The following is a 23932-nucleotide window of genomic DNA, read 5'->3' as shown; positions in this document are numbered from 1 at the left end:
GAAGTTAACAACCATGTAAGTTTTCAATGATTATAGGGTTTGTGAGACTCGAACTAGTAATTTTTAGGAAACAAATTTAGAACATGACCAATTAAGCTACATCCCTTAATATTTCCCTCAATATTTCCATGATATTATTATTATATATACAAGATGTGGTCTAATATTACAATCAGGTCCATGTCAATTTATTGATGGAGGATATAACAAAACCAATAATCAACCATTATTTGTCATTTCACAATGTTTAAATCAATTATTAAGATTATAGGTAGGTTTGCTATCAGTACATTTGGATTTAACATTTGATAGCTGTATTTAATTTTATCCTTCATCCTATATTTTTATTAGTTCTTAAAAATACTCCCTCATGTACGTGGAATTACGAGTCTACCTTCCAATGATTTGAATAATAACCTGAAAAGTTATGATAAAATTTTCAAACCTGTTTGTATTTGCATTTTAAAAGTATTTAAAAAAAATAATAATTTTTTTATTTTTTTTGTTTTAATTTAATATGTTTTTGATATTTTCATATTATTTTGATGTATTGATATTAAAAATAATTTTTAAAAAATAAAAAAATATTATTTTAATATATTTTTAAATAAAAAATATTTTAAAAAACAACCGAACCAAGTAATTGACAAATTATCGTTTTCTTTGGATGAATTGCTAAATCTTGAAAAAATAAAAGCAAGAAAAAATTGAATAATCACATGAAAAGACCTACTCGCAAATTTAAAGCCGTATTTCTTCAATTAAGATATTGTTGACGTAACTAGTAAATTTGATTTACATGCTAGCATTCTCAATTTTGGATCTATATAAAAAGAGAAAAAAAATCAAATAAATAAAATGATCTAGGCTTGTAACATGTCAAAGATGTAAACAAAAATGGATCGATTTTAAAAATTAATCAGGATATATATTTGAATTATTAAAAATTTATTTTGTATTGTGATAATAATAGTTTTTTGAATTATTTTTTTATTTTAAGATACATTTAAATAATATTTTTTTATTTCAATTTTTTATATATTATTATATTAAAATATATAAAAACATAAAAAAATAATTTAAAATAAAAAAATAATTTTTTTAATTATTTGTTTAAAAACACTTTAAAAAAAATAAAATCAAGTAGAATAATTTTTCTAAAGTCTCTGATTGCAGAAGATTTCAATGCAGGCCCAATGTGACAGAAAGACACACTACAAGGACGTAAAATATCACCAAACCCTCAAAAAAACACAACGAAAATTTCAAAAAAAAATTTAAAATACAGAAACCTATCGTTCTCAATCTCCCCCCCTCTCTCCCAAACTCACAGGTCACAGCAGTCTATTATAGAAATCAAAATCAACTCCTCTCTCTCCCCCTCTGCTCTGCAACTCTTTGTCTTCAAGTAGAAGAAACAGTTTCTCTCTGTTGCTTCTCTACTTTCACTCCTCTCTCCTCCTTCTTCACTTACTTAAAGTATCAAATCCATTAAAAAAAAAGACCACTCACACAATGTTACTCACTTTTTTTGCAGCAGATACCATGTGACCTTACCTACTCACCCTCTCTATTTCCTCTCTCTCTCTCTACACTTCCTCCACCGAGTCAGCTTCCCCTCAAGGACTCACTGAGTCAACTCGACTCGACTCAACTCCAGTTAAACTGAACTGAACATACATTTTTATTTTATTTCCCTCCCGGAATGGCGTCATCTTCCAGAGCGAGAAGCAGCTCTCCATTCTCGTATCGAAAACCGTCAAGTCCTTACTCCTCAGCTTCTTCAACAACATCTTATAATAACAGGCTAATGCCACGTTCGTGCTCGACTTCTGCTTCTTCATTTTTCGGTTCGCGATCCGTGACGCCGAGTCGAGATCGGTCTGATTCAATGCACTACGGCCTCTCAAATGGCGTCGGTGCTTATGGTGGTAGTCTGAATCCGGTCGGGTTCGGGTCGGAGGAGTTGATTGCTGAACCGATTGATCAACCGAGGAATGGTGGTGATAGTATTTCGGTTACGATTCGGTTTAGACCGTTGAGGTAATGGTAGATCTGAGGGCACCAGATCAGATCTTGAATCGGTTTTGTAATTTGAATTTTCCAGGGTTAAGTATCTTGATTGGGATGTGTTTGGATGCAGTGAAAGGGAGTTCCAGAGAGGAGATGAAATAGCATGGTCCGCGGATGGAGATAAGATTGTGAGGAACGAGTATAATCCAGCTACTGCTTATGCATTTGGTAATCAATTATTGAATTTGAATTTCTTAATTAATTGAGTTAATGAAATGTAAATGTAAATGCAAATGCGAATTGATTTGTGTTGGCAGATAAGGTGTTTGGACCGCACACAGCCTCTCAAGAGGTGTATGAGGTTGCCGCAAAACCTGTGGTCAAGGCTGCAATGGAAGGTGTTAATGGTATGGTATTGATCGAGATTCGGATTTTTATTGACAATCAAGTAGCATTTGTTTATTCAAGTAGTTGTGGTTGATTAATTAATGTTCATTAATTTCGAGTTTTTCTCTGACAATGCAGGAACTGTTTTTGCATATGGTGTTACTAGTAGTGGAAAGACACATACTATGCATGTAAGATTAGTTCCTCCCTGTAACTTTACCTTGGTGCAGTTTTTGTTAGGAGATTTACTCCAAATCTCCCAGGATAGTAAAAGCTGATTATGATTGTAGTTATGAATCATTGAAATTGTCAAGATTACCCTTATTTAAATTCACAAGTTATTAATTAAGCTATAGTGATTGTTTATGGTAGTACATGCTAAGTGCTTTGCTGATATTTTGTTGCATCAGAAGAGCATTTATTGTTGGAGAAGTATATGGCGATCCATTTTATTGATGACTACTTTTTTGTATCCTGCAACTCCTCACTCTACTAGATCTTACTTTGTTATTTGCAAAAGCTATAACCATATAGAACTCTCAAAGTGCAATGATTTGATGATCTGCTGAGGAGTATTACTGAGGAAACTGAAAGGTGTTGGTCATTTTAAAGTTCCCTTTGTATGGAATACAAATACTCTCAGTTGTTGCTTCCGCAAGTTCTCCCATGGTTTCCCTCTTTCTCTTATAGCCATATCTATGACTTCATTTGATGCTCAAACATGTTTATCCATCTTGTTATATCTAGGAATTAGGATCACATTACTGAAGTATTTTCAGAGACATGGCAGTTTCATCCTGCACTGTAATTTATCACTGAAGTTGATTCTTATGTTATGTATTATTTGGCACATGTGTAAACATGTCTATCTTTATGTTTTCCTTTTCTTCTGGCTAGCTTTACTTGTTTTAGTTCGTTATTGCTAACAAGTTTTCAGCTCTGTTGTTTTTGACTTGTTTTTCATAATCATAAATGCAGGGAGACCAAAATTCTCCTGGTATTATACCACTTGCCATAAAGGATGTTTTCAGTAGCATCCAAGATGTAAGTATTTCAAAAATATTCTCTCCTCAATATATTCTCTGCAATGCTGGTTAACTGTGTATTGCTTGGCTTTTATCATCCAAGAATCTGAATGTGTGTGCATGCATGTGGGCGGTTAACACTGTCATTACACTTAAATATAGATAGGTATTATTGTAAACCTAATTTGTTTGTTGTTTTTCCCCTATATTTAATCTTTTCAATTATCTACCTCTTGATCAAGTATGGATGACACTGCTTTCTCACTTCAGACTCCAGGAAGAGAGTTCCTACTACGCGTGTCCTATCTTGAAATTTACAATGAGGTTAGTGTCGCTATACTATAAATTTGAGAAACAGCACTTGAGTGTACCCACAACAAGTTGAAACTATTATCGCATCTTAGTGAAAGTTGTCTGATTTATGCTTCTGATATCAGGTGATAAATGACTTGCTTGACCCAACAGGTCAAAATTTGCGTGTCAGGGAAGATGCACAGGTGTTGTGCTTAGCTTTTATGGATTTGCTTAAAAAGCTTTGTAGCGTGAACTTTCTTACCATGAAAAAAATTATTATTTAATGGATCTAATATATTGGTTTATAAATACTTGTACTAAGTTTTCCAGGGCACCTATGTTGAGGGTATAAAGGAAGAAGTGGTTTTATCTCCTGGGCATGCACTTTCTTTCATTGCTGCTGGAGAAGGTACCCTGTATATGTATACCTATTTGATATTTTCCTGTGTGTTTCATGCAAGCTTACTCCTAAGTTTTTGATTGGTATTTGGTATTGCAGAGCATCGCCATGTTGGTTCAAATAATTTTAATCTGTTCAGCAGCCGAAGTCACACCATATTCACTCTGGTAAATAGTCCATAAGCTGATGAAATTGAGCATTCTGATAATAGTTAGCATTTTTTATACATTTTTATGGAGTATATATATCAAACTTTTGGTCGGAAGTAGTCATATCTTAGCCTTCACCACCTCAATTGGTGCATCATCTACTTCACATTCTTGTCATTTTTATTCTTGTCATTTCGACCTTAGTTACTCTGATGCTGTGCCTTATTTCACAGAAGATTTTTTTTTATAATTCACTAATATGCCTATGCATTTGCAGATGATAGAAAGTAGTGCTCACGGAGATGAATACGACGGAGTGATTTTCTCTCAACTTGTATGTTGCATTGAATTGATACTATCAGAAAAAAAACATTGATTCTTCTTAGCTGCATGGCTCATACTCTTCTCTTTTATGTCTCTTTGTAGAATCTGATTGATCTAGCTGGATCTGAGAGTTCCAAAACTGAAACAACTGGAATAAGGAGAAAGGAAGGATCTTACATAAACAAAAGTCTTCTAACTCTTGGAACTGTATGCACCTGTAATTTTATATGCAATCATCTACCATGTTTTTCATTTTATTTGTATTTGTCTACCAGAAACTGCTTGCAGAATAAACAAGTCAAAGCCTTCAGATACACACAATAATTGCATAAAATGTGGTTGATTATCTAATGATTTATGAGACCAACTCGAGGATGGTAGAAAGTGTTTTTGGGACATTAAGTTTATCTCAAACATGAGTCAATGAATGAACTCACAATGCTCCTCTGTGTGCGTGCTGAGTCTGTTGACACTTAAAGTGCAACTACTCACTTTCTTCATTAAGAGGATGTTGAGACTTTTAAGCTTCTGAATGTTTAGATGTACATGGCCATATCATTTCAATGTCTGTAGCTGACTACATGGTTCCTTTTTAAAGGTGATTGGAAAGCTGAGCGAAGGAAGGGCATCTCATGTTCCATATCGAGATTCCAAACTTACACGCCTTTTGCAGTCTTCGTTGAGTGGGCATGGGCATGTTTCAGTGAGTTTGAGATATAAAAATCATGCTATTTGTGGTCAACATGTTTACAAAATTTTACTTTGTCGTTGAAGATCATGTAATTCACTGAACATACAAGATCATTGAATGATCCATTGCGCTGTTGCGTATTGAATTGTGTATAATCTTCTAGAAATGTTTAATTTTCACATTCTCATTCCCTTTCTGTCTTTTTGATTATGGAGTAAAGGTTTTACAAGTGACTGACCATACATATTCAATTACTCCTAGCCAAATTCCAATGCCTCTTATACATTCTTTCTTGCCTAAACCAATGCACAGCTTATTTGTACCGTCACTCCTGCATCAAGTAACATGGAAGAAACTCATAATACATTGAAGTTTGCTAGCAGGGCAAAGCGAGTTGAAATATATGCTTCACGCAATAAGGTACAATATACTTAGCTTATGATATTATTCATCAACAACAATATAGTTTAATTAAATCTAAAAGGTGACTTAACCTGATTTTGAAATGATTTAACTTCCAGATTATTGATGAGAAATCTTTGATCAAGAAATATCAGAAAGAAATCTCAAGCCTCAAGCAGGAACTTGATCAATTAAGACATGGGATGCTTGCTGGTGTTAGCCATGAGGAGATTCTGAGCTTAAGGCAAAAGGTTTTGAAATTTTTTCTTGTTTTCTTCTTTTGAATATTGTTGTGCTGTTTTCATTTTATGGTTTTATTGCCACTGACAAACCATTCTTTGTTTTCCATTGAATAGTTGGAGGAAGGTCAGGTGAAGATGCAATCAAGGCTTGAGGAAGAAGAGGAAGCCAAGGCTGCTCTAATGAGTAGGATTCAGAGGCTAACTAAACTCATACTTGTCTCTACAAAGAATACGATTCCTGGATTGACTGATGTTCCAGGTCACCAGCCGAGTCATTCTGTTGGGGAGGATGATGTGAGTTCTTTTCCCATCTGTTTTGCACACAAAAGCACGGTCTGCTAACTTTTGTTATTACCTAATTCCAAACTGGCCCTGGAATTTGAATATTTAAATATGAATGACATCCTTTCTGGATTATAAGTTAAACTGCAGTTCCTGGGGTTTGAGCTATGGTTGTATTAGTGGAATGTAATGGTTATAATGTGAATCTGGACAATCTTTGGGTAATGTTTAGTTTTAAAATTTGTTTAGTGATTCCGTGTTTTCTTAATACCTTTTATTGTCATTCTGTACTTTCTTATTTTGTAAATGTTCGAATTCTCCAAAAAGGCCCCCCCTTATTATTCTAATGCCCCACAACTGATCTGTCTTGTAGTATTTTTTGGCTTTGCAATGGTTTCTTTCCATAAGATACACCCTTTGTTTAGTTTTACTAAATTTCCTTTTGGACTGCATTCTTTTTCTTATTTTTCCATTTGGAAAATTGAAGTGTGATTTTAAGTTTCATTTTTTTGGTCAGAAATCGGATGTTTTGCGAGAAGGTGCTTTACTTGCAGAAAATGAGAATCAAAAGGACTCTCCATCTTCTGCTTCTTTGATAGCATCGGATCTAACTTACGAATTTAAACATCGAAGATCTTCCAGTATGTGGAATGAAGAACTCTCACCAGCTAGCAGTACTGTTACTGAATCGACTCAATCATACGAACTTATGGGTACTTCAAAACTGGCACCAGTAAGTTATATTTCTCTCCAGTGCTCACCCCCTAGGATATAATACCAAGTAAATTTTCCCTTCAGAAAGAATCCAAAATTCACTCCTCTCTTCCTCTCTTTCTCATATTGGACCCTCAGGTTCTTGGATTTGTCAGATTTTCTCTATTTTTTTTGCTTCCATCTCCTTTTATTATTGAATCGGAAAAACCCAAGTCTCCCTTTTGCTGATTAGCACATTCATACCACAAATGCCATGTCAATCTAACATTTTTATGCCTTATGTTCTGGTGGTAATCTTTCCTTTGGGTGACCAGACCAAAATTTTCATATTTTTATTAGTTACAGGTTTTCTGAAGAATTTTTAACTTGACAGAAATGTGTTATTTCTAGGGTGGGATGACCCAAGACCAGATGGACCTTCTTGTGGAGCAGGTTAAGATGCTTGCTGGAGAGATTGCATTCAGCACTAGTACCCTGAAGCGCCTGGTGGAGCATTCTGTAAATGATCCTGATAACTCAAAAACTCAAGTATGCTTCTCTTCTCTTGCAAAATTTTATGGTTGCTTGTGTTTAAAATGTAACTTCAAAATGAGATGCAAGGCTATGATGATACTCTATTCAACATATCAAATAGATTGCAAGTTAGCATTGTTGTAGACCCCTCATCACTCAGTGGTGCTGGAGCCAATTTGAGATTATGTGGCTGCTGTGATTTTAAATTTTATTCGACTCCAAAGGATGTGTTTGATGCTTATCACATACTAAATGATTCATGTTCTTCTTTTGCATATTATAGAAGGCAGTAGCTGGGAAAAACACCCTTCCCCCCCTGCTTCGTTTCTGTTTTTCACTGCGAATAATCGATTGTTATATCAATTAACAGATCAGAAAACAGAAGTTTTCCATTGTGGAATGCCTTAATTTTTATAATCCAACATGTCCAATGTGGCAGTAATATATACCTGAATAGAGGCTATGTGAGTGTTCATGGTTTTGCCTAAAGCTCTGTTTTTCAACCATAGATCCAGAACTTGGAGCGAGAGATCTGGGAAAAGAAGAGGCAAATGAGAGTCTTAGAACAGCGCATTATTGAGAGTGGTGAGGCATCAATTGCTAATGCCTCATTGGTTGATATGCAGCAGGTTGTTTCACTTTCTTCCACTTTTCCCTTTTTCTTCTTCTTCTCTCTTGTATTCTTTCATTTTATCTATTTTTCAGATAATAATAGCTCAATTATTTTGATTGCAATTGTGCTGCAACAGACAGTAATGAGATTGATGACCCAATGTAATGAAAAGGCTTTTGAGCTGGAGGTGAGCACTTCATATCACAATACTGTTGGAATTTTATCAAGGCTTGTGTGTTCACCTATCATTCTAGTGTCACATTAAAACCTAATGGAGGCAGGCACTTGTGTATCCTTAGGTAAACAATAATTGGTTCCTTGGCAAGTATGCCATTCAGAAAAATTCAGATCCATAATATCATTCTGAGAATCTCTCAACTTCACAATCTGCAGTGTAATTTTTATTTTTATTTTTTGTTTTTTTGGTAGAAAGAGGAATCCTTTTATAATGAAACTCCCAAATGCCTTTGTCTTAAGACTAGTAAATATCCCGAGGAACCAATTCACAAAGTATGTCTCCAGTTGTATATTAGTTTCAATGATCTCTAGTGGTTGGAATGGTGCTCCAACTTGCATAGATTGTAATTTTCCTTCCAATGAAACGATTTTGATTTGTTTGCAGATAAAATCAGCTGACAACCGTATTCTCCAAGAACAGCTTCAGAATAAGGTTTGACTACCACTCCCCATCTCATTTTTCCTCTTATTTTTTTTTCTTTTAATTTTCTTTCATCCTGCCACTGTAATTGATGTTCAGCATCTCCTTGATGTGTTAACCTTTTCATCAGCTTGGAATGCTAGTACTTTTTGTTTGTCCCCTGGTTTACTTTGTTTTAAGCTGTTATTTCTGCATGTGGTGATTATTGGCAGTGTTCCGAGAACAAAGAATTGCAAGACAAGGTGACTCTCCTAGAGCATCGGTTGGCTTCACTCTCTGGTGATAAAGCATCAGTAAACTCTGAACACAACATGTCTGAAGAATATGTGGATGAATTGAAAAAGAAAGTTCAGTCCCAGGTGATCACCAATATACTACAACTTAATAAATCTTGGATGGGCTTATTGAAAATAACTCTATTTTGGTTGTGGTCATTGTTTTTATTTCTAGTTGAACTAGGGGTTTTAGTTCAAACATCTCATATGGAAATAGGATTATTACTGTTCTATAGTGTCAAAAACATAAGCAAAAAGTTGATACCAGCTGGTAGTTCTAACTTCTAACAAAGTAATTCCATGTTTTTACTTACAGCTAAGAAACATGCTTTTGTTTTTATCTGAGCAGGAGATTGAGAACGAAAAGCTAAAGATTGGACAGGTTCAGATTTCAGAGGAGAATAGTGGATTGCGGGTGCAAAATCAGAAATTGTCCGAAGAAGCTTCTTATGCAAAGGAACTGGCCTCTGCTGCTGCAGTTGAGCTGAAAAATTTAGCTGGTGAAGTGACAAAGCTCTCATTACAGAATGCAAAATTGGAAAAAGAATTGCTGGCTGCTCGAGAATCTGTGCATTCTAGAGGTGCTGGCATGCAATCAGTTAATGGAGTTAACCGCAAGTTTAATGATGGCATAAGACATGGGAGGAAGGGGCGGTTCTCTGGCAGAGGAAATGATTTTTCAGGAATGCATTCTGATGACTTTGAGTCGTGGAATCTTGATCCAGATGATTTGAAAAGGGAACTGCAGGCAAGAAAACAACGCGAAGCGGCACTGGAGGCAGCCTTGGCTGAAAAGGAATTCATAGAAGATGAATACAGGAAAAAGTGTGAAGAGGCAAAAAAAAGGGAGGGGGCTCTGGAAAATGACTTAGCAAACATGTGGGTGCTTGTTGCGAAGTTAAAGAGAGAGGATAGTGCTATCTTTGGGATGAATGCTGATGAAAGGCATAGTGATGGTATAGATCACACTAGTGATCCTAAAACAAATGGTGTTGAAGTTGATCGTAATAGCATCCTGAAAGAGAGAGAAGATTTGGATGCATCACAAGTTGATGAAACTCCCAAGGAAGAGCCCCTAGTTGTTCGGTTGAAGGTAAACCTGAATTGTTTGATCCTTTTCTTTTCTGTCTTTTTGTTGTTTTGCTTTGTTTTGTTGTATCCATCTGCTGTAATAATTCTTCACTCCCTTCTAAAGTTTAACTTGTGGGGTCATTTGATAAACATCTGTTTGAGGCATGTTTTTACCTTCTACTTCTGGGATATAAATGTCATGTTTGTTCCTGATTCTAGATTGCATTTTTCTGCATGCAGGCGCGGATACAAGAGATGAAGGAAAAGGAGCTCAAACAACTGGGAAATGGAGATGCTAATTCCCATGTGTGCAAAGTATGTTTTGAATCACCAACAGCAGCAATTCTTCTCCCCTGTCGACATTTTTGCTGTAAGTCAGTGAAGTTGCCTACATTTGAACTGTTTCTAACCTTTCTGCCCATCATCTCCAATCATGACTGCTGCTGGTTTATTTTTGCAGTGTGTAAATCTTGTTCGCTTGCATGTTCTGAGTGTCCAATTTGTCGCACAAAGATTGCAGATAGGCTTTTTGCATTTACTTGACATTGCAGCTTGCACCCTCCAAACGAAGGTCATGTATACTAGTTCTGCTCATTTTTTTCTTCTAATTTGCTGATAAGTTAAGACTATAGGACAAATTTAGGTTCCTTAACACCTTGTCTTATTACGGGACAAGTAGACAAGGAACATGTACATGTACGTAGGAAAATTGAGGACCATCGAGATAAAATACAGGGTGCATTTACTGCTGCTTGTTCAGAGCATTTATGACAAGGCCAGCTATCATTAGCCTACAGACAGAGGCTATTGGTCCCCCATGGAATGGATCTGCTGATCCTATGTCCTTGGACTTACATGAGTCTCGCTCATGCAACAGAAATCTCTCTAGCTATCTGGAAAGCCAAGGCTACTGCTAGTGTCATTCATGTGAAAATAAGGAGATAAATTGACATTCTCTCTGTTTGTTTCCTTTCCCCCGATTGCAGGGCTTTGTGGATGTTTACCTGTTCACTACATCGGTGGAACGGTGGTACAATTCTTTTATTAGTTTACTGTATGTAATTGTCAAAAAGGTATATCAATATATTGTTTCTGAATCTCACCCCCTCTTTGGGGCTGTAAAATAAGACTTGATCAAAGGTAAACAAACAATCCGTACATTCAAGATGTTGCGTTATTTTTAAACATGCAGCAGAATGTTGTGGTTTATAACGCTGTATAGAAACAATGTATGCTTCCATGAGAAAGTGTCCTTCCCTGTGTATCTGAGCAACGCTGGCTCCTTGTGCATCTTTATTCTCCGTTTTCGTCTCCGAGAATCTTGATATTTTAGGTGCTAACTAATGAACCGAGCGATTTAACACTCACTGTTGAATTCATTCAGAACTTGTTCATAGTATGCTTAAGATTAGCTTTGATGAAAATTTTCCTGAGAACACTCGAGCGTTGCCAATGGCGTTAATCGTGGAAGAAAAAATAACTACAATGGTTTGCGCTTTGCAGTCCTTGTTTCAATGAGATTTTTAAGTTTCACTTTGGTTGGTTGTGTTAAAGCTTATATCATATTTTAATTCATGCCACTGCATTTTTAATTCACATTCAATTGATGGATTTAAAAACCTAATTCTATATGCTTGGATTACATGATATTTGTAGCCTTGAGTAAATCTGTATCTCACTGAATTTATGTCAGAAATTTTTGTAGGTTGGGGTTGTTAGAGTTAGATAGGTGTTCAGCCTCTCTGGCTGGCTACAGAGAACAAGAATTTGTGCGTCCTGCACGCGCTTTTAACTGATTTAGCTGCTGTTTGATATTGGTTTCAAATGGGGTAGAATAATTTTTTTATTTTTTATTTTTATGAATACGTAAAAATATTTTAAAAAATAATTATTATTTCATTCCTAAACATTATGTTAAAAACATTTTGTAAACCCATTCAAATAATATTTTATTTTTAATTTAAAACTATTTTGTGTTTTTTATGTATTAATATTCAAAATAAAATTTTAAAAATAAAAAAATATTATTTTAAAATATTTTAAAATAAAAAATAATTGAAACATCTATTACTACCGCATTCCCCCGTATAATCTTAAAATATACAAAAATTACGGAACTTCATTATTATTCTATCACAAAAAATTAAGGAACTTCACTGAATTTATGTCTGAAGATTTTATTATTATATCACAAAATCATAGAAAAACTAAAAATCAAACACTGAAAAGAAGTGGGCAACCATTGAAAAAACACTGCATAGGACAACGAAAGAGAGATGATGTTTTACAGTTGAAAAACTGATCAAACAAACGTGAATGAAAATGCCTGGATTTCTTGACAGATCGGGGGCTGATCTGAGGAACTGTAAGACCATCCTCGCTCCATTCCCAACTAACTTTCATTTTGCTTGCTTCTTTTGACTGACTAAATCCACTGGGTAAACCAGGCTGGGGAATATAACGATGAAGTTGAGGCAAGTGGAGTGTAACTTGAGGGACCGAGAAGCCTAAATCTTCTGTAGAAAAAGAACTCCTGTTGCTTTCAAGATCTTGATCCAGCAATGGCAAAATTAAAAAAGGTCACAAGTCTGCATCAAATTAGGTTACGTTAGGGAAAAGGGTGTAGATGAGTCTTAAAAAATACAAAACCCTAGAAAAAACAGGTCTCTCTCTTTAGAAATAGGGTGCACTCCAAACCTAATTGCAACCATTATTGCTAGCAAATGAAGGATCAAGAAAATCATCGATGCGCCAGCCTGGTACTGTCTCTAAATACTCAGATATGCTACTTGTTGAAATTGAACCATTGTCACTAACATGATTTTCTTCGAAAGTATATGCCGTTGTTGCTGATGCTGTCTCAACTGAAGGAGAGCTGAGGATTTCGTTGGAATTCTTTAGGTATGGCTGATGGTTTCTATTGCTAGTAGTGTTAATGTTTGAGTCAAAGTTATTAGTGGAGGTCGATGATGCTGTGTGCAGAGAAGAAGAAGCAGAGAGCTTTACACCTGTGAGAAGAAACCTGTTGTGTTTCTGAGTATGTTCATTAGCTTTGTGAATTGGAAGGTCACATTCTCTGCATAGAATTGCCCTATCCTCTTGACAAAACAGAAGGGCTCTCCTCTCCTGAAGAAAAATAACCGCGAAGACTGTATTTTATAACCTCAACAATCATAGTAAGTGAAAAGCAAGTGAAGGATCTAGCTGGTAGTACCTGACAGATATCACAGAGAGGGGATTCTTTGAAAGAAGGATGGACTAAAGAGAACCTCGAGTGTTTGCTTGCTAACTTGTTTGCATGGTGAACTCTGTGATCACATCCATCGCAGAGAGCAGCTTCATCCGCACAACAGAAAACTGTCGCCTCTACATTGTCACACACATCACACCGGATCTTCATTACCATCCTAGTATACCCCCTCTAATATTCTTGGTTGGAGTTTAATGTAAAGATAGATTTTGTGGTCTTCTGAAATTGACCTTTAAGAGTGAATAAAAGGATACTGACAAAGCTGTTGTGGGAGTATGGGCGATAGGGGAGTGGAAATGGATGAACAGCTAAGCTCAGGGGTCTTGAATGTATATCTGGCTTTTTTAGAGAAAGCTCTGGATAGATGCCATGTAGTTGTCCTTAGTATTTCTCTTTCTATATAGTAAAGAAGATGAGCGCAAGTTGGCTTCTGGGCTATAAAGTTATTGCACAGTTACCTAGAGCTTTCACTCTCATTATCAGTGCTGTCTGAAGTTGGAGGAATGGCTACCGATTTTCATTCACCTTCTATTTATTGATCCAAGCTCCTCTATTCATATTAAATCGGCAGTAAATATAAATTTACTCCTGTGGGTGGTGGAGCAATGCTAGCTCATGGGAGACCAGAGCTGGTTGCTTGACTTGCATTACCAATATTTTAGTTGATTCAGAATCCTGCCTTTGATTAGAATATTTAGACACCCTTTTTGGCGAATGAAAAAATAAATTTGTCTTGATTAAGCTGAACCCTTTGTAATTAGTGGTTACATGTGAAGAAATAACCACACCACCAGCAAGCTTGTAATTTTTATCTCTTCATTTCTGAGCTCCCCGATGGTGCCATCCATGGCACAAGTGTCATAGTCAAATACCCACCCTCACCACCACCATTATGATGGCAACGCCATGGGAGCATGGAAGATATCCAAATGGGTGGTGGTTGTATCAAGATAGGTTTCAAGATCTTGTAAACGCAAAAACACTATGAACCAATCTGTCTTTACATGGAAGGAACCAATTCGACAAGAATTATGATGTTTTTCTTTGTTAGATAAATTAAATCAGGTTTGACCCCGAGTTTATTTAATATGTTATTATTTTAATTTTAATTTTTTTAATTAAATTAGATGCAGGTGTGGAAGATTTATTTAAAATCATCATAAAAATATATATTTAATATTTGAAAACCAATCTAAAAAGACATTTCCGATTAAATTAATAATCCATGTTGTTATTCTATTGTAGCCGCATATCTTTTGACTCAATTCAATATTATAAGTTAAGATTGATTTTTAAAATATATTAAAATAATATTTTTTTATATTTTAGAATTTATTTTTAACAAACATCTTAAAATAATTTGAAAATATAAAAAAATAAAAAATATTTAAAAAAAAGGCTCGCAGTACCGTATAAATTAAGAATGGTCGAAAACCTCCTCTCAATTAAGTACGAAGGAAGGCAGCATAATCCTCCTCAGGATATTTTCGAGAGTCAAGCCTACTCGATCCTTGTTGAAATTGAGCACATTTACACCGACCCATAATTAAAGGCAGGCAAAAGCGGTGGTATCGTGTACCAGAGTGATTCTTAAACAACGTTATTTGTAAGAAGAAGAACTATGTTACGAGTTCCAAAACAATTGGTGCCACTCATTGACCTACGACGTTCCCGCCAAAAGTCAACGATTACCATGCAACATAACATATTATCTATATGAGTTTGCTCTATCGATCAATATTAAGTTTTGCTTATCATGGATAAGGTTGTTCTCATGCGTACGTACGTTTCACTTAATCCCTTGGTTATTTGTGCAATATTTCGTGATTTATTATTAGCATCTCTCAGGCAAGAGGGCAAAAAAAAAAAAAAAAAAAAAAAAAACCTGAAATGAAATATTGTCACTTTAGCTCCTTTTCTCTCTTTTCGGCAACTCCAATGAAATTGCTAAATCATCAGGTAAAATAGCTTTTCTCTCACTGAAATGCCATTTATATGCATTCTATCGAAAAAAAGAAGAAGAAAAAAGAAGCTAAAACATGGAGATGTTACCACCGTAGTTATCAAACTCGATCCGGAAATTCACCCGAAAAAATTAAAAAAAATATTTAAAATTTAAATATTTCATATGAAAAAATAAAAAAAAATTCATATGAATATAAACTATACATGTTGTAAATAATGAAGTTTAAAAGATTATTTTAAAAAGTTTTTTATCCCACATTAAAAAAATAACTTCTTTCTTGTGAACATAAAGTATATATATTAAAGGGTTTCAAATCCCACATTAAAAAAATATTATGTTATCATTTTAAGTTGAAATATTTAAATAAAAAATTTTTTATCCCACATTGAAAAAACATAACTTTTTTCTTGTGAATATAAAGTATATATACGAAAGGACTTTAAATTCTATATAAAAAAATAATTTTTTTCTTGGAAATATAGAGTATATATATTAAAGGGTTTCAAATACTACATTGAAAAAATAAATTTTTTTCTAATATTTATATAGTGAACATAACCAACTAAAAAAAAAAAGGTATAAAAAAAACCACATTTAAAAAAAAAGGGTCTCGTCTAGGTTCGTCCGGGTCATGGGTCGACCCATTAGGTCGACCGGGTTTTGCTGAGTTGTTGCACCGGCCGATCTTTTAACAAACCCGGATCTGTCCAGCCGCGAGGTCGATCGGGTCCCGGGTCGACCCGCCGGTCCGATCCGGGGTTTAATAACTGTGGTTACATCAAATGATGATGTGATACCTGTGTAGTTAACAGTATCCAGACCGAACCGACGTTGATTTCCAAGATGTGTTTGTGTTTTTACTTTTTCTTTGTTGATTTCCCCTCCGACACGGTGTACAGATTTCTTCCCAGGTATCTCAGAACACCGGCTCTCACTCCGGAAAGAAAAAAAGCCAACCTCCATTCTTTTTTTCTTTTTGTGATGACCCTCCACTGATGATTGATGTGCCATGAAGCTGAGATTCATGTATTTTCTGATCTTACTAGCACCGATATTTATGACCTTACAAGTGAAGATCCGTAATGTAACATTAAGATTTTTTCCATGAATATCGTCCAAAGCTGAAATGTTGACTGGGGTTGATGCCAAGGGAGAAGCAAACGACTGATCAAAAGCCAGATATTAACCATTTAGCATCTGCCATTGAAGATGCTCTTTAACGTAACGGTGTGTAGGGTCATTGCCTGCATCGGATATTTACGCATTGACTATTTTTTATTTTATTTTGAAGGTGACCCTTTTACATCAAAGATTAAAGCCAATCCCTTCATCCCCCCCCCCCCCCTCTAACAGGATCATTCATTGACCAGATCATGCACGTTCTAATGAAGTGGGAAACCAGAAAATTATACAGATAATACTTAACAATTGATGGAGGCGACCAACACTAGAGGACAAGTAACACTTTTTCAGGGCCCAGATATGGATGATCTTATGAGCATCTTTGAACAATGACATTGCAAATGGAGATCTTGAAAGGGGCATGGAGATAAGGAAGGAACATTGCTCTTTCAATTATTGTATGCCTAGGAGTCCCACTACAAACAGTTACGGGTCTTTTCGAAATGTTCTAAGCGAATCATGTGGAACACCTACTCCTTTGAATACAAAATTGGCGTTGAAATGTAGGTAGACCATGTGTTAAAAACCCTTCCTTGGACCTTGAGTGGGTGATCGTAGAAATCAAATGATCAATCTTGACGCCATCTATATATTTGCAACTCACAACGAGTCCCATCATCTTATATATTAGTTTCAATTATAGTTTTATTTACACGAGATATTATTCTTCTTTGATAATTTTCATGGATGTAGGTTATTTATATTTAAATTAATATAATTTTAAGAAATCTTTTTAACTAAGATATAGTATATATAAATATATGTTTATGCTTAGTTTTTTTTTTCTTTCAAGATTATATTACATGCTATTGTGTGCTAAAAAAATAGTTGACAAGAAAAATTCATATTCCTAGGAAATTGGTATGCTTGAGATTCAATTTTAATGTTTCGCTTTCCACTGTTCCGGCCGGACCGGGTCCGGTCCGAAGTTAAATGCATTGAATCGGGTCTGACCCAGTTAAAAAAAATTCAATTTTTATTTTTATTTTTAATTGTGTTTTATTCAAAAAATTAGAAGGAGATCGCTTGATGACGTAGCATTTGCAGAATTTGATCGCAATACCAATTTTGTTCTTGATGATATTTTACCTGATATTGTTGTGCGCTTAAGAAACCAAGGAAACTGTAGTTCTTGTCGGATGAATTCGTACGTGATGAAATTACAGATCGTTTAATGGAACAATAAAAAATATTTGATATAAGTATTATTTATTTCATGATATAATAGTAGTAGTTAAATCAACAATATTTAAATTAAAAACCATCAATATATATATATATTTTAATTATTTTATAACCTCAATTTGAAAAGTATTTTTTTAACCAAACACATTAAACTATTTTTTGTTCAACCTCAATTTCAATCACAGTTTTAACCAAACATATATAAATACCAAACCAACCTCAATTAAAAATATTTTTTTTCAAATTACAACCACAAAAACTACCACAATATCAAATATATTAACGCATTCGCTGATATATATATTTTGCAGGTGCTCCCACTCATTTTAAGAGAAAAAGAGGTTTTTTAGCTCAATGCAATGCTTAACTGAATCCATAAATAACGGGTCTAAAAATTTGCCAATCCATAGGCGTGTGGGAAACATTTAATTGAGAATTAAAATTTTTTTGTGGTCCATCAAGTTACATTATTTTGTCAAGTCAATTCATATACTTTATTTTCACAAATTAAACTTTCTACTTTCAGTTTGTAAAGAGGCCGTCGTTCCATTGTAAACTATCAATGCAACGAGCATTTCAGCAAACCTTCATTAGCTTTGTGTATAAAGAAAATTCTTACGGTTACAGATACACGAATGACTAACATATCGAGAGAGAGAAGTAGCCATGGAGTTGAGCTTACATTCACACACTTTCTATTGTATTGTATGTGGTTGTGAATGTTTCTGTGCTATAAAATTCATGATTCGTAGCACTATTTTAAAATCTGATGCACGCCTTCTTGAATTCAGGGGGTGTAGTAAACGTGCGGTGGTGGCTCTGGCCCCTCAAAAGTTCAACTCATCCCCCCCTTCCCCCACGGTAATATAGCAAGTATGGTTTGTTTTCTTCATAGAATTTCGATTTAATCCCAGGAAAAGTGAAAAATCAATGCATTTGATCCTGCAAGACTCTTCCTTCCCAACAACTTTAACCCTCTTAAGATATAAAATTGGTTCTGACAATACATTTGGTCCTGTTTCTTTTAAGAAATAATATTCTGACCTAAAGAAATTTGTATATTTTTTATCCATAAATGAAGATATACATCTTGATGTATTGAGTATTTTGCCCTACCCTCTCAGGAGTAAGACCAGTGCCATGCCCCCTTTGGTTTTACTTTTCTCTGTGTTTCCATGCAAGAACATTGCAATTATTTTGATTCAAGCAAGCATAGACTCTCTCCTTATTTTCTTTAAATGGCTACAAATAATTTTACAATGTTTTTCCTAGATCGAAACTTTCTTCCTCCAGCAGTCGGGTCTTGGACTTGTATCTAGACAATGGAATGGACGCATGCGCTGGTGATCTGAGTTTGGCCCATTCAACACAAAACCCAACGTTAAAACCTGGAAACAAAAGGATCAATCATCAATTAAACAGAGTCCAAACTATCGGATTTCTCACAAGTACGGCCCAGGCTAAAAAATCCTTCCAGTTTGACTATCGCCACTCATCACTAACACGGCCACTCAATATCAAAGATGTGGCCACCAAACTGAACGGTTGTTAGTTGTTACTGGCTTCTCCCGCCATTGTCTGTACAGCAAGATGGCCACACTATTTGTTGTTCAGCCAAAATTTCCACTCGTCATCTCTCTCTTTTCCTCTTCAAGTCATTACCAGGTAAGAAGCTCACTTTCATATGCACGACTCGGTTCGTGTAGTTCTTGCTTATTTTTTCTTTTGGTGTTTCAGGGATGGAGAGTGAGGCCTTTCACTGTGCAGAAACTCAACCCATTTTTATCAAAATCTCTAACAGAGTCAAAGAAGAGGTAATCATCCCATGATTAATGCTTTCATCACATGCTTTAGCTATCTTATCGTTTTTTTTCTGCGCATATTGGGTTATAAAGTGATTAGGGGCATGTTTTACTTTTGTTGATGAGCCAAGTGATCAGGGTTTTGTTGGACTTGTTAAATTATGTTTTTAATGGGTTTGACATGCGACAAGGAAAGGAAAAATAAGGATTTGGATTAGGAGATGGGGACAGCCCAAGAATTTGTTTGGATTTGAAATGCACTAGGTTGAGCACTGTGGCCTCACTTCTGGTTATATGGGAGTTAGAGTTGGTTAGGTGAGAATTAAGGTCGCAAATACTAATTTATTATTTTTCAAATCATTTGTTCTAATTTTACAGTTTCAGATTTGTGCTTTTAAAAATGGAGCTATTGATAGTGAAATGTTGTATTTGGGTCAAATAAACAGGAGAACTTTAATCTGTGCAGTCAATCAAGATCCAGAGGAATCATTTAAAAAGACTGTAGAAGTGGATCGGCTAATAGATATGCTGAGAGATGCAAATCCAAGAGAAGTAAGCAAACTTGTTTGTAGTTTGCGTTTTATTAGTTTTCATTCATGGGATCCACATTTGTTAACTTATTCTTTTTCCATTTTCTTCCATGTGAACAGCTGCAGAAGCTTGTTGTTGAAAATGTCCTCGCTTTCAATGAGGGCTTTTGGATACGACTTGCTGCTAGAACTGATACCTGTAAATCAGAGGATGATAAAGCATGTTTTTGACTGGCTTAATTTAGTTTTTTTATGATGTTTATGAGGATGACTTGATTCCGGCTCTTACATAGCTAAGAATTTCTTCGGCATTATTTGTATCTTCGCAGAAAGATTACGAGGAGTTGGCAATATCTGTGATGAGCATAGTGGACTGTCTGGTCCATAAGACCAATGTAAATCACCCCCTCCCTCTCATAAGCAGTTTTTTTTAACTCCTTTATTGTTTCACCTATAACAGTTTCATCATTGCCTTCTCTTCTCCATATTCTTCTTTTTACTCTGTAGGAAAAGATTGAGTCAGCCACTGATATTCTCAAGGAAATTTTAAAACCTATAGTTGATGGAGAGGAAGAGATTCACTGGCCTCCTACAGATCCCGAGGCCCTCAAACTAATGGAGAAAGTAAGTTTATGCGTCAGTTTGATTATAAGTTTTCCCTTCTTCTCATTAAAAAATTATCAATGTTATACGGCTAACTCTTAAAGTCTCTTTTATACAGATTTTGCATTAAAAAAATAAAAATAAAAATAGAAATGAAGCTCTATAGTTATCAGTTCTTCGTTCCTTGTGCTTACAGATATTTGTCCTACTTGATTTTGAATAGCTTATTGTTAAATCACTTGAATGTCAGGTTCCTATAAAAACCTTTGAGTGGTAGGATAATAGGCATTGTTTGCATAGAAGAATGGAATGTGAAAAAATCTTTCGATTAGAAATAAGATGGAACTCTGACGTTCATTAATCCACGATTGGATTAAAAAACTAAGAAAGGGCTCGTTAAATTTACAGAATATAGACTCTCAAATGTCTAGTCATTAATTTGAGTCCCTACTTGGATTGATCCCTGGACATTTGTTGAGTTCCTATATTGGGACTGATGAACATTCTGAAATTGATTCCAGCAGAAAAGAAGCATCTCTGGGGGATTAGTTATCAAATTCTTACAAGATTTTCACGAAGTTGTACTCCGAACCATCCCCTCATGCATGGAAAGAAAGAAGTAAACGACTTAAGTGGAATTTCTTTTGCTCCCTCTTTCCCTCGTGTTTTTCCCATGTTGGATTGCCCTTGGTTTCGTTGAATTCAAATAGCAGCATAGGAGGAGCAAAAATATAACGTTGTGTGATTGTTAATGGTTTCATTCACTTGTGTTGAACTTATGCAACTGTCTGTACATTCATTCATCAGGATATAATTCAGAGGGAGCAAGAAGGGCAGCTAGATGAAGGGTTCCTTGCAGAAGTTAGTGCACAACTACGACAAGTGAGTGCTTTCTGTTCTTATGGTACATATCCTAGCGTGTTGATCATCAAACTCATCTTGCAAACAAATTTAATTGAAGTGATTTTGGGTGCTTGTTAGATGGGATGAGGGTTGATGTGGGATATTCTTATATGATTTTATTACTCCAGTATTTAAATGCTGATACGAGTTTTTCCTTAAACATGGGCGAGTAATTCCTTTTCTACTCATCGGTAGGCAAAAGAAGATGGGGACAAGCCAGGGCTCGAGGCCATGTTGCAAAAGGTTCTGCAACTCTATGCTTCCAGTATTCTCTCCAAGCGGAGTTATGCGAAGAAAGGTAATTATATTGTGGTACTTTATTCCATTACTTTGAAATTATGTCTTAAAAAATGATAGGTCATTACAAAATTGAAAACTGTTGTTGGTCACCATGCCAAGATTTATAAAATGTCTTGAAATGAAGTCCATTGCTCGAAGCCATGTGAAACTAAATTCTTATAGCTTGATTTGAGTTTAGCTTGAGTGATGTTTTTGGTCTTTCAAAGTATTAGGTTTTTCCTACTTTAATTATCTTGTACTGAGAGTTTGATCTCTGATATTATACTTTTTTTTTTTAGAATAGTCTCCCAAATTTTATTCCAGAGTTCTGTCTATCATGAATTTAAAATTTATCTGCCATAGATCTTCATTTAACACATCTATTCTCCATTCCCCTCCTTTCTTGGAACAATCCTCACTTCCATATTCTTGCTGTCTGCTTCAGAGTACAAGTTGGACGCCTTGAACAACTGGTATTGTTAAAGAATAATATAAATCTTATCTTAAAACCTTTTCTAACAGTTTAAACTTTTGGGTTGAGATGGTTCTGTGATCTGGTATCAGAACCTTGTTGATTATTCAGTCACGAGTTTGAATCTCACCACTCTTATTTTATTTGATTAAATTAACAGCACAATAGAGTTTCAATTGAGGGCGTGTGTTAAAAAATAATATAAATCATATCTTAAGATCTTACCTAACAGTTAAAGCTTTTGAATTGGGATGATTATTTGACATGTATTTGTCTATGTTTGTGGTGCAGGAGAGGAAGTTTTGAAGGCTGAGCAGTTTCTGGAGACTATAATCAAAGGTGCTGTTTTCCTTAACAATTGTGCTTTCGAGAATAAAAATGAGCCATAAATATAGATTGTTGCTGCAACACAGAGATGCATAGGCATATGAAATTTGATCTTGGATAGCTTAGGCATGCAAACATCTACCTGATGTATTGATCCTCGCATAAATGTTAAACCTGCCTCGGCATTGAATCAAGTTTCTAGACCATTAAAAGCTTAGTCTAGGATTCTTTGGGTCATTTGATAAGCATCCAGACTCACTTATACATTTGTTTGCTGCAGCTCCCGAAGAAGAATGGAACAAGCTTTTGCTCAATGGAATTACAGTTGGAAAAGGGGAAATTTCTCCAGAGGAACTCTATGCTGTCATTAAGAAACGAATCGAGAGGACATTGATCCGGACAGTAATAAAACCTTCTACCTTGGATTTTCTTCACTTGTATTTTTGTTGTTCAGTATTCCCTACAACTGGACGCCACACCGCATGCCACTGTCTGCGACGACTCATGCACACGGGCATAACCATTTCTATATACTTCCCCTTTTCTCACATCTTCTCTATCACTTGTAGGAAGGAGGTTCGTACCAGCAACGCATTCTCACCGAGTATGTTAAGGGTATCCAGTCAAGAGCAGAAGAGATTGTCCAAGTGCTTCAGGGAAAGCCATAACAGCCCAAATACACGTCTGAGTATAGATTCCGTATTTGTAAACCATTGATAGTGCACAGACTTGGAAAGAATCTGTTCCTTCAATCTGAAACAGGGAAAAGGCTACCACATAGCAATTGAAAAAGGAGATGCGTAGTATCTGCAGTTCTTATTGTGCGCAAAAAAGAGCCAATGCGCAATGAATTCTATCCTTTTTGTGGCAATGGTTTTAGGTTCACATTTTATTTCAATGGAGGCCAATGTACTGCCAGCCCACCGTGTTAACACAGTCAATCTCCTTTTGACAGCTAGAAGTCTGCTTCAGATAAATGTCATGGATTTGATTGCAGAGGCATTGCCTGAGCTTCTCTGGCCTAGTTTTGATTAATGACTTGTCATTCGTTTATGGTATGCAAGTGCCTTTATCAGATAATTCCAATTTGACCTTGCTGTGCTTAACCTGGACGCAGCATCACCTAGCAGCGTGTTTGGATTTTTTTTTTATAATGTTTTTAGCAGTGTTTTTAAATCCAGCCCGGTGGTCGACCCGACCCAAAGCTCGGGTCACGGGTTTTGACCGGGTCAGCCCTAATTTTTTTTATAAATCAAGACGGCGTCGTTTTGGTAAAAAATTAAAAAAAAATCAACGGGCTGCAACCGGGTTTTGACCGGGTCAACTGGTTTAGCCGGGTTTTTAACTACCCTTATTTTTCCATAAACCTGGCCCGGTTCC

The 23932-nt window shown here is 35.5% G+C and overlaps 3 protein-coding genes across 6 annotated transcripts; 2 read left to right on the top strand and 1 right to left on the bottom strand.

Annotated features, from left to right (window-relative positions):
• Positions 1 to 1309: 1309 nt before the first annotated feature.
• On the top strand, positions 1310 to 11326 carry LOC7470020 (kinesin-like protein KIN-7D, mitochondrial). Of its 2 annotated transcripts, XM_024599423.2 has the most exons (25): positions 1310 to 2043; positions 2144 to 2241; positions 2331 to 2420; positions 2539 to 2591; positions 3379 to 3444; positions 3696 to 3749; positions 3863 to 3922; positions 4050 to 4128; positions 4219 to 4286; positions 4546 to 4602; positions 4695 to 4799; positions 5191 to 5295; positions 5596 to 5703; positions 5805 to 5936; positions 6042 to 6221; positions 6727 to 6942; positions 7314 to 7451; positions 7946 to 8065; positions 8186 to 8236; positions 8672 to 8719; positions 8920 to 9066; positions 9332 to 10075; positions 10294 to 10423; positions 10514 to 10624; positions 11040 to 11326. In XM_024599423.2, exons 1-24 carry the CDS (start codon positions 1706 to 1708, stop codon positions 10594 to 10596), a joined length of 3270 nt encoding a protein of 1089 aa, XP_024455191.2. In that variant the 5' UTR covers positions 1310 to 1705; the 3' UTR covers positions 10597 to 10624; positions 11040 to 11326. The 2 variants fall into 2 exon arrangements, with proteins under 2 accessions (XP_024455191.2, XP_024455192.2); XM_024599424.2 differs by lacking the exons at positions 1310 to 2043; positions 2144 to 2241 and having other exon boundaries at positions 3668 to 3749.
• Positions 11327 to 12196: 870 nt separating this feature from the next.
• LOC7461246 (B-box zinc finger protein 20) lies at positions 12197 to 13805 on the bottom strand. 2 transcript variants are annotated; one of them, XM_024599173.2, is made up of 3 exons: positions 13268 to 13805; positions 12751 to 13179; positions 12197 to 12641 (listed from the first exon to the last, which is right to left on the bottom strand). In XM_024599173.2, exons 1-2 carry the CDS (start codon positions 13457 to 13459, stop codon positions 12751 to 12753), a joined length of 621 nt encoding a protein of 206 aa, XP_024454941.1. In that variant the 5' UTR covers positions 13460 to 13805; the 3' UTR covers positions 12197 to 12641. The 2 variants fall into 2 exon arrangements, with proteins under 2 accessions (XP_024454941.1, XP_024454942.1); XM_024599174.2 differs by having other exon boundaries at positions 12871 to 13179.
• Positions 13806 to 19102: 5297 nt separating this feature from the next.
• Positions 19103 to 23610, top strand: LOC7461245 (uncharacterized). 2 transcript variants are annotated; one of them, XM_002306095.4, is made up of 11 exons: positions 19103 to 19301; positions 19374 to 19450; positions 19885 to 19990; positions 20089 to 20187; positions 20298 to 20363; positions 20476 to 20592; positions 21379 to 21453; positions 21670 to 21772; positions 22517 to 22564; positions 22833 to 22954; positions 23122 to 23610. In XM_002306095.4, the coding sequence occupies exons 1-11, from the start codon at positions 19227 to 19229 to the stop codon at positions 23218 to 23220; spliced, it is 987 nt and encodes a 328-aa protein (XP_002306131.4). In that variant the 5' UTR covers positions 19103 to 19226; the 3' UTR covers positions 23221 to 23610. The 2 variants fall into 2 exon arrangements, with proteins under 2 accessions (XP_002306131.4, XP_052308084.1); XM_052452124.1 differs by lacking the exon at positions 19103 to 19301 and adding an exon at positions 19577 to 19753.
• The last annotated feature ends 322 nt before the right edge of the window (positions 23611 to 23932 follow it).

Source organism: Populus trichocarpa, chromosome 4 (assembly GCF_000002775.5).
Source record: "Populus trichocarpa isolate Nisqually-1 chromosome 4, P.trichocarpa_v4.1, whole genome shotgun sequence".
Classification (NCBI taxonomy): domain Eukaryota; kingdom Viridiplantae; phylum Streptophyta; class Magnoliopsida; order Malpighiales; family Salicaceae; genus Populus; species Populus trichocarpa.
Note: the sequence above shows the minus strand (reverse complement) of the source record. Positions and strands in the feature narration are given on the sequence as shown.

Excerpts from the sequence above, each read along its gene's own strand:
- LOC7470020 (XM_024599423.2), top strand. The coding sequence starts at position 1,706 with ATGGCGTCATCTTCCAGAGCGAGAAGCAGCTCTCCATTCTCGTATCGA. Across the intron at positions 2,592-3,378 it reads GAAAGACACATACTATGCAT|GGAGACCAAAATTCTCCTGG; the intron begins GTAAGATTAGTT and ends TCATAAATGCAG. Across the intron at positions 6,222-6,726 it reads ATTCTGTTGGGGAGGATGAT|AAATCGGATGTTTTGCGAGA; the intron begins GTGAGTTCTTTT and ends TTTTTTGGTCAG.
- LOC7461246 (XM_024599173.2), bottom strand. The coding sequence starts at position 13,459 with ATGGTAATGAAGATCCGGTGTGATGTGTGTGACAATGTAGAGGCGACA. Across the intron at positions 13,180-13,267 it reads CTCTCTGTGATATCTGTCAG|GAGAGGAGAGCCCTTCTGTT; the intron begins GTACTACCAGCT and ends ATTTTTCTTCAG.
- LOC7461245 (XM_002306095.4), top strand. The coding sequence starts at position 19,227 with ATGGCCACACTATTTGTTGTTCAGCCAAAATTTCCACTCGTCATCTCT. Across the intron at positions 19,451-19,884 it reads CTAACAGAGTCAAAGAAGAG|GAGAACTTTAATCTGTGCAG; the intron begins GTAATCATCCCA and ends TCAAATAAACAG. Across the intron at positions 20,364-20,475 it reads GTCTGGTCCATAAGACCAAT|GAAAAGATTGAGTCAGCCAC; the intron begins GTAAATCACCCC and ends TTTACTCTGTAG.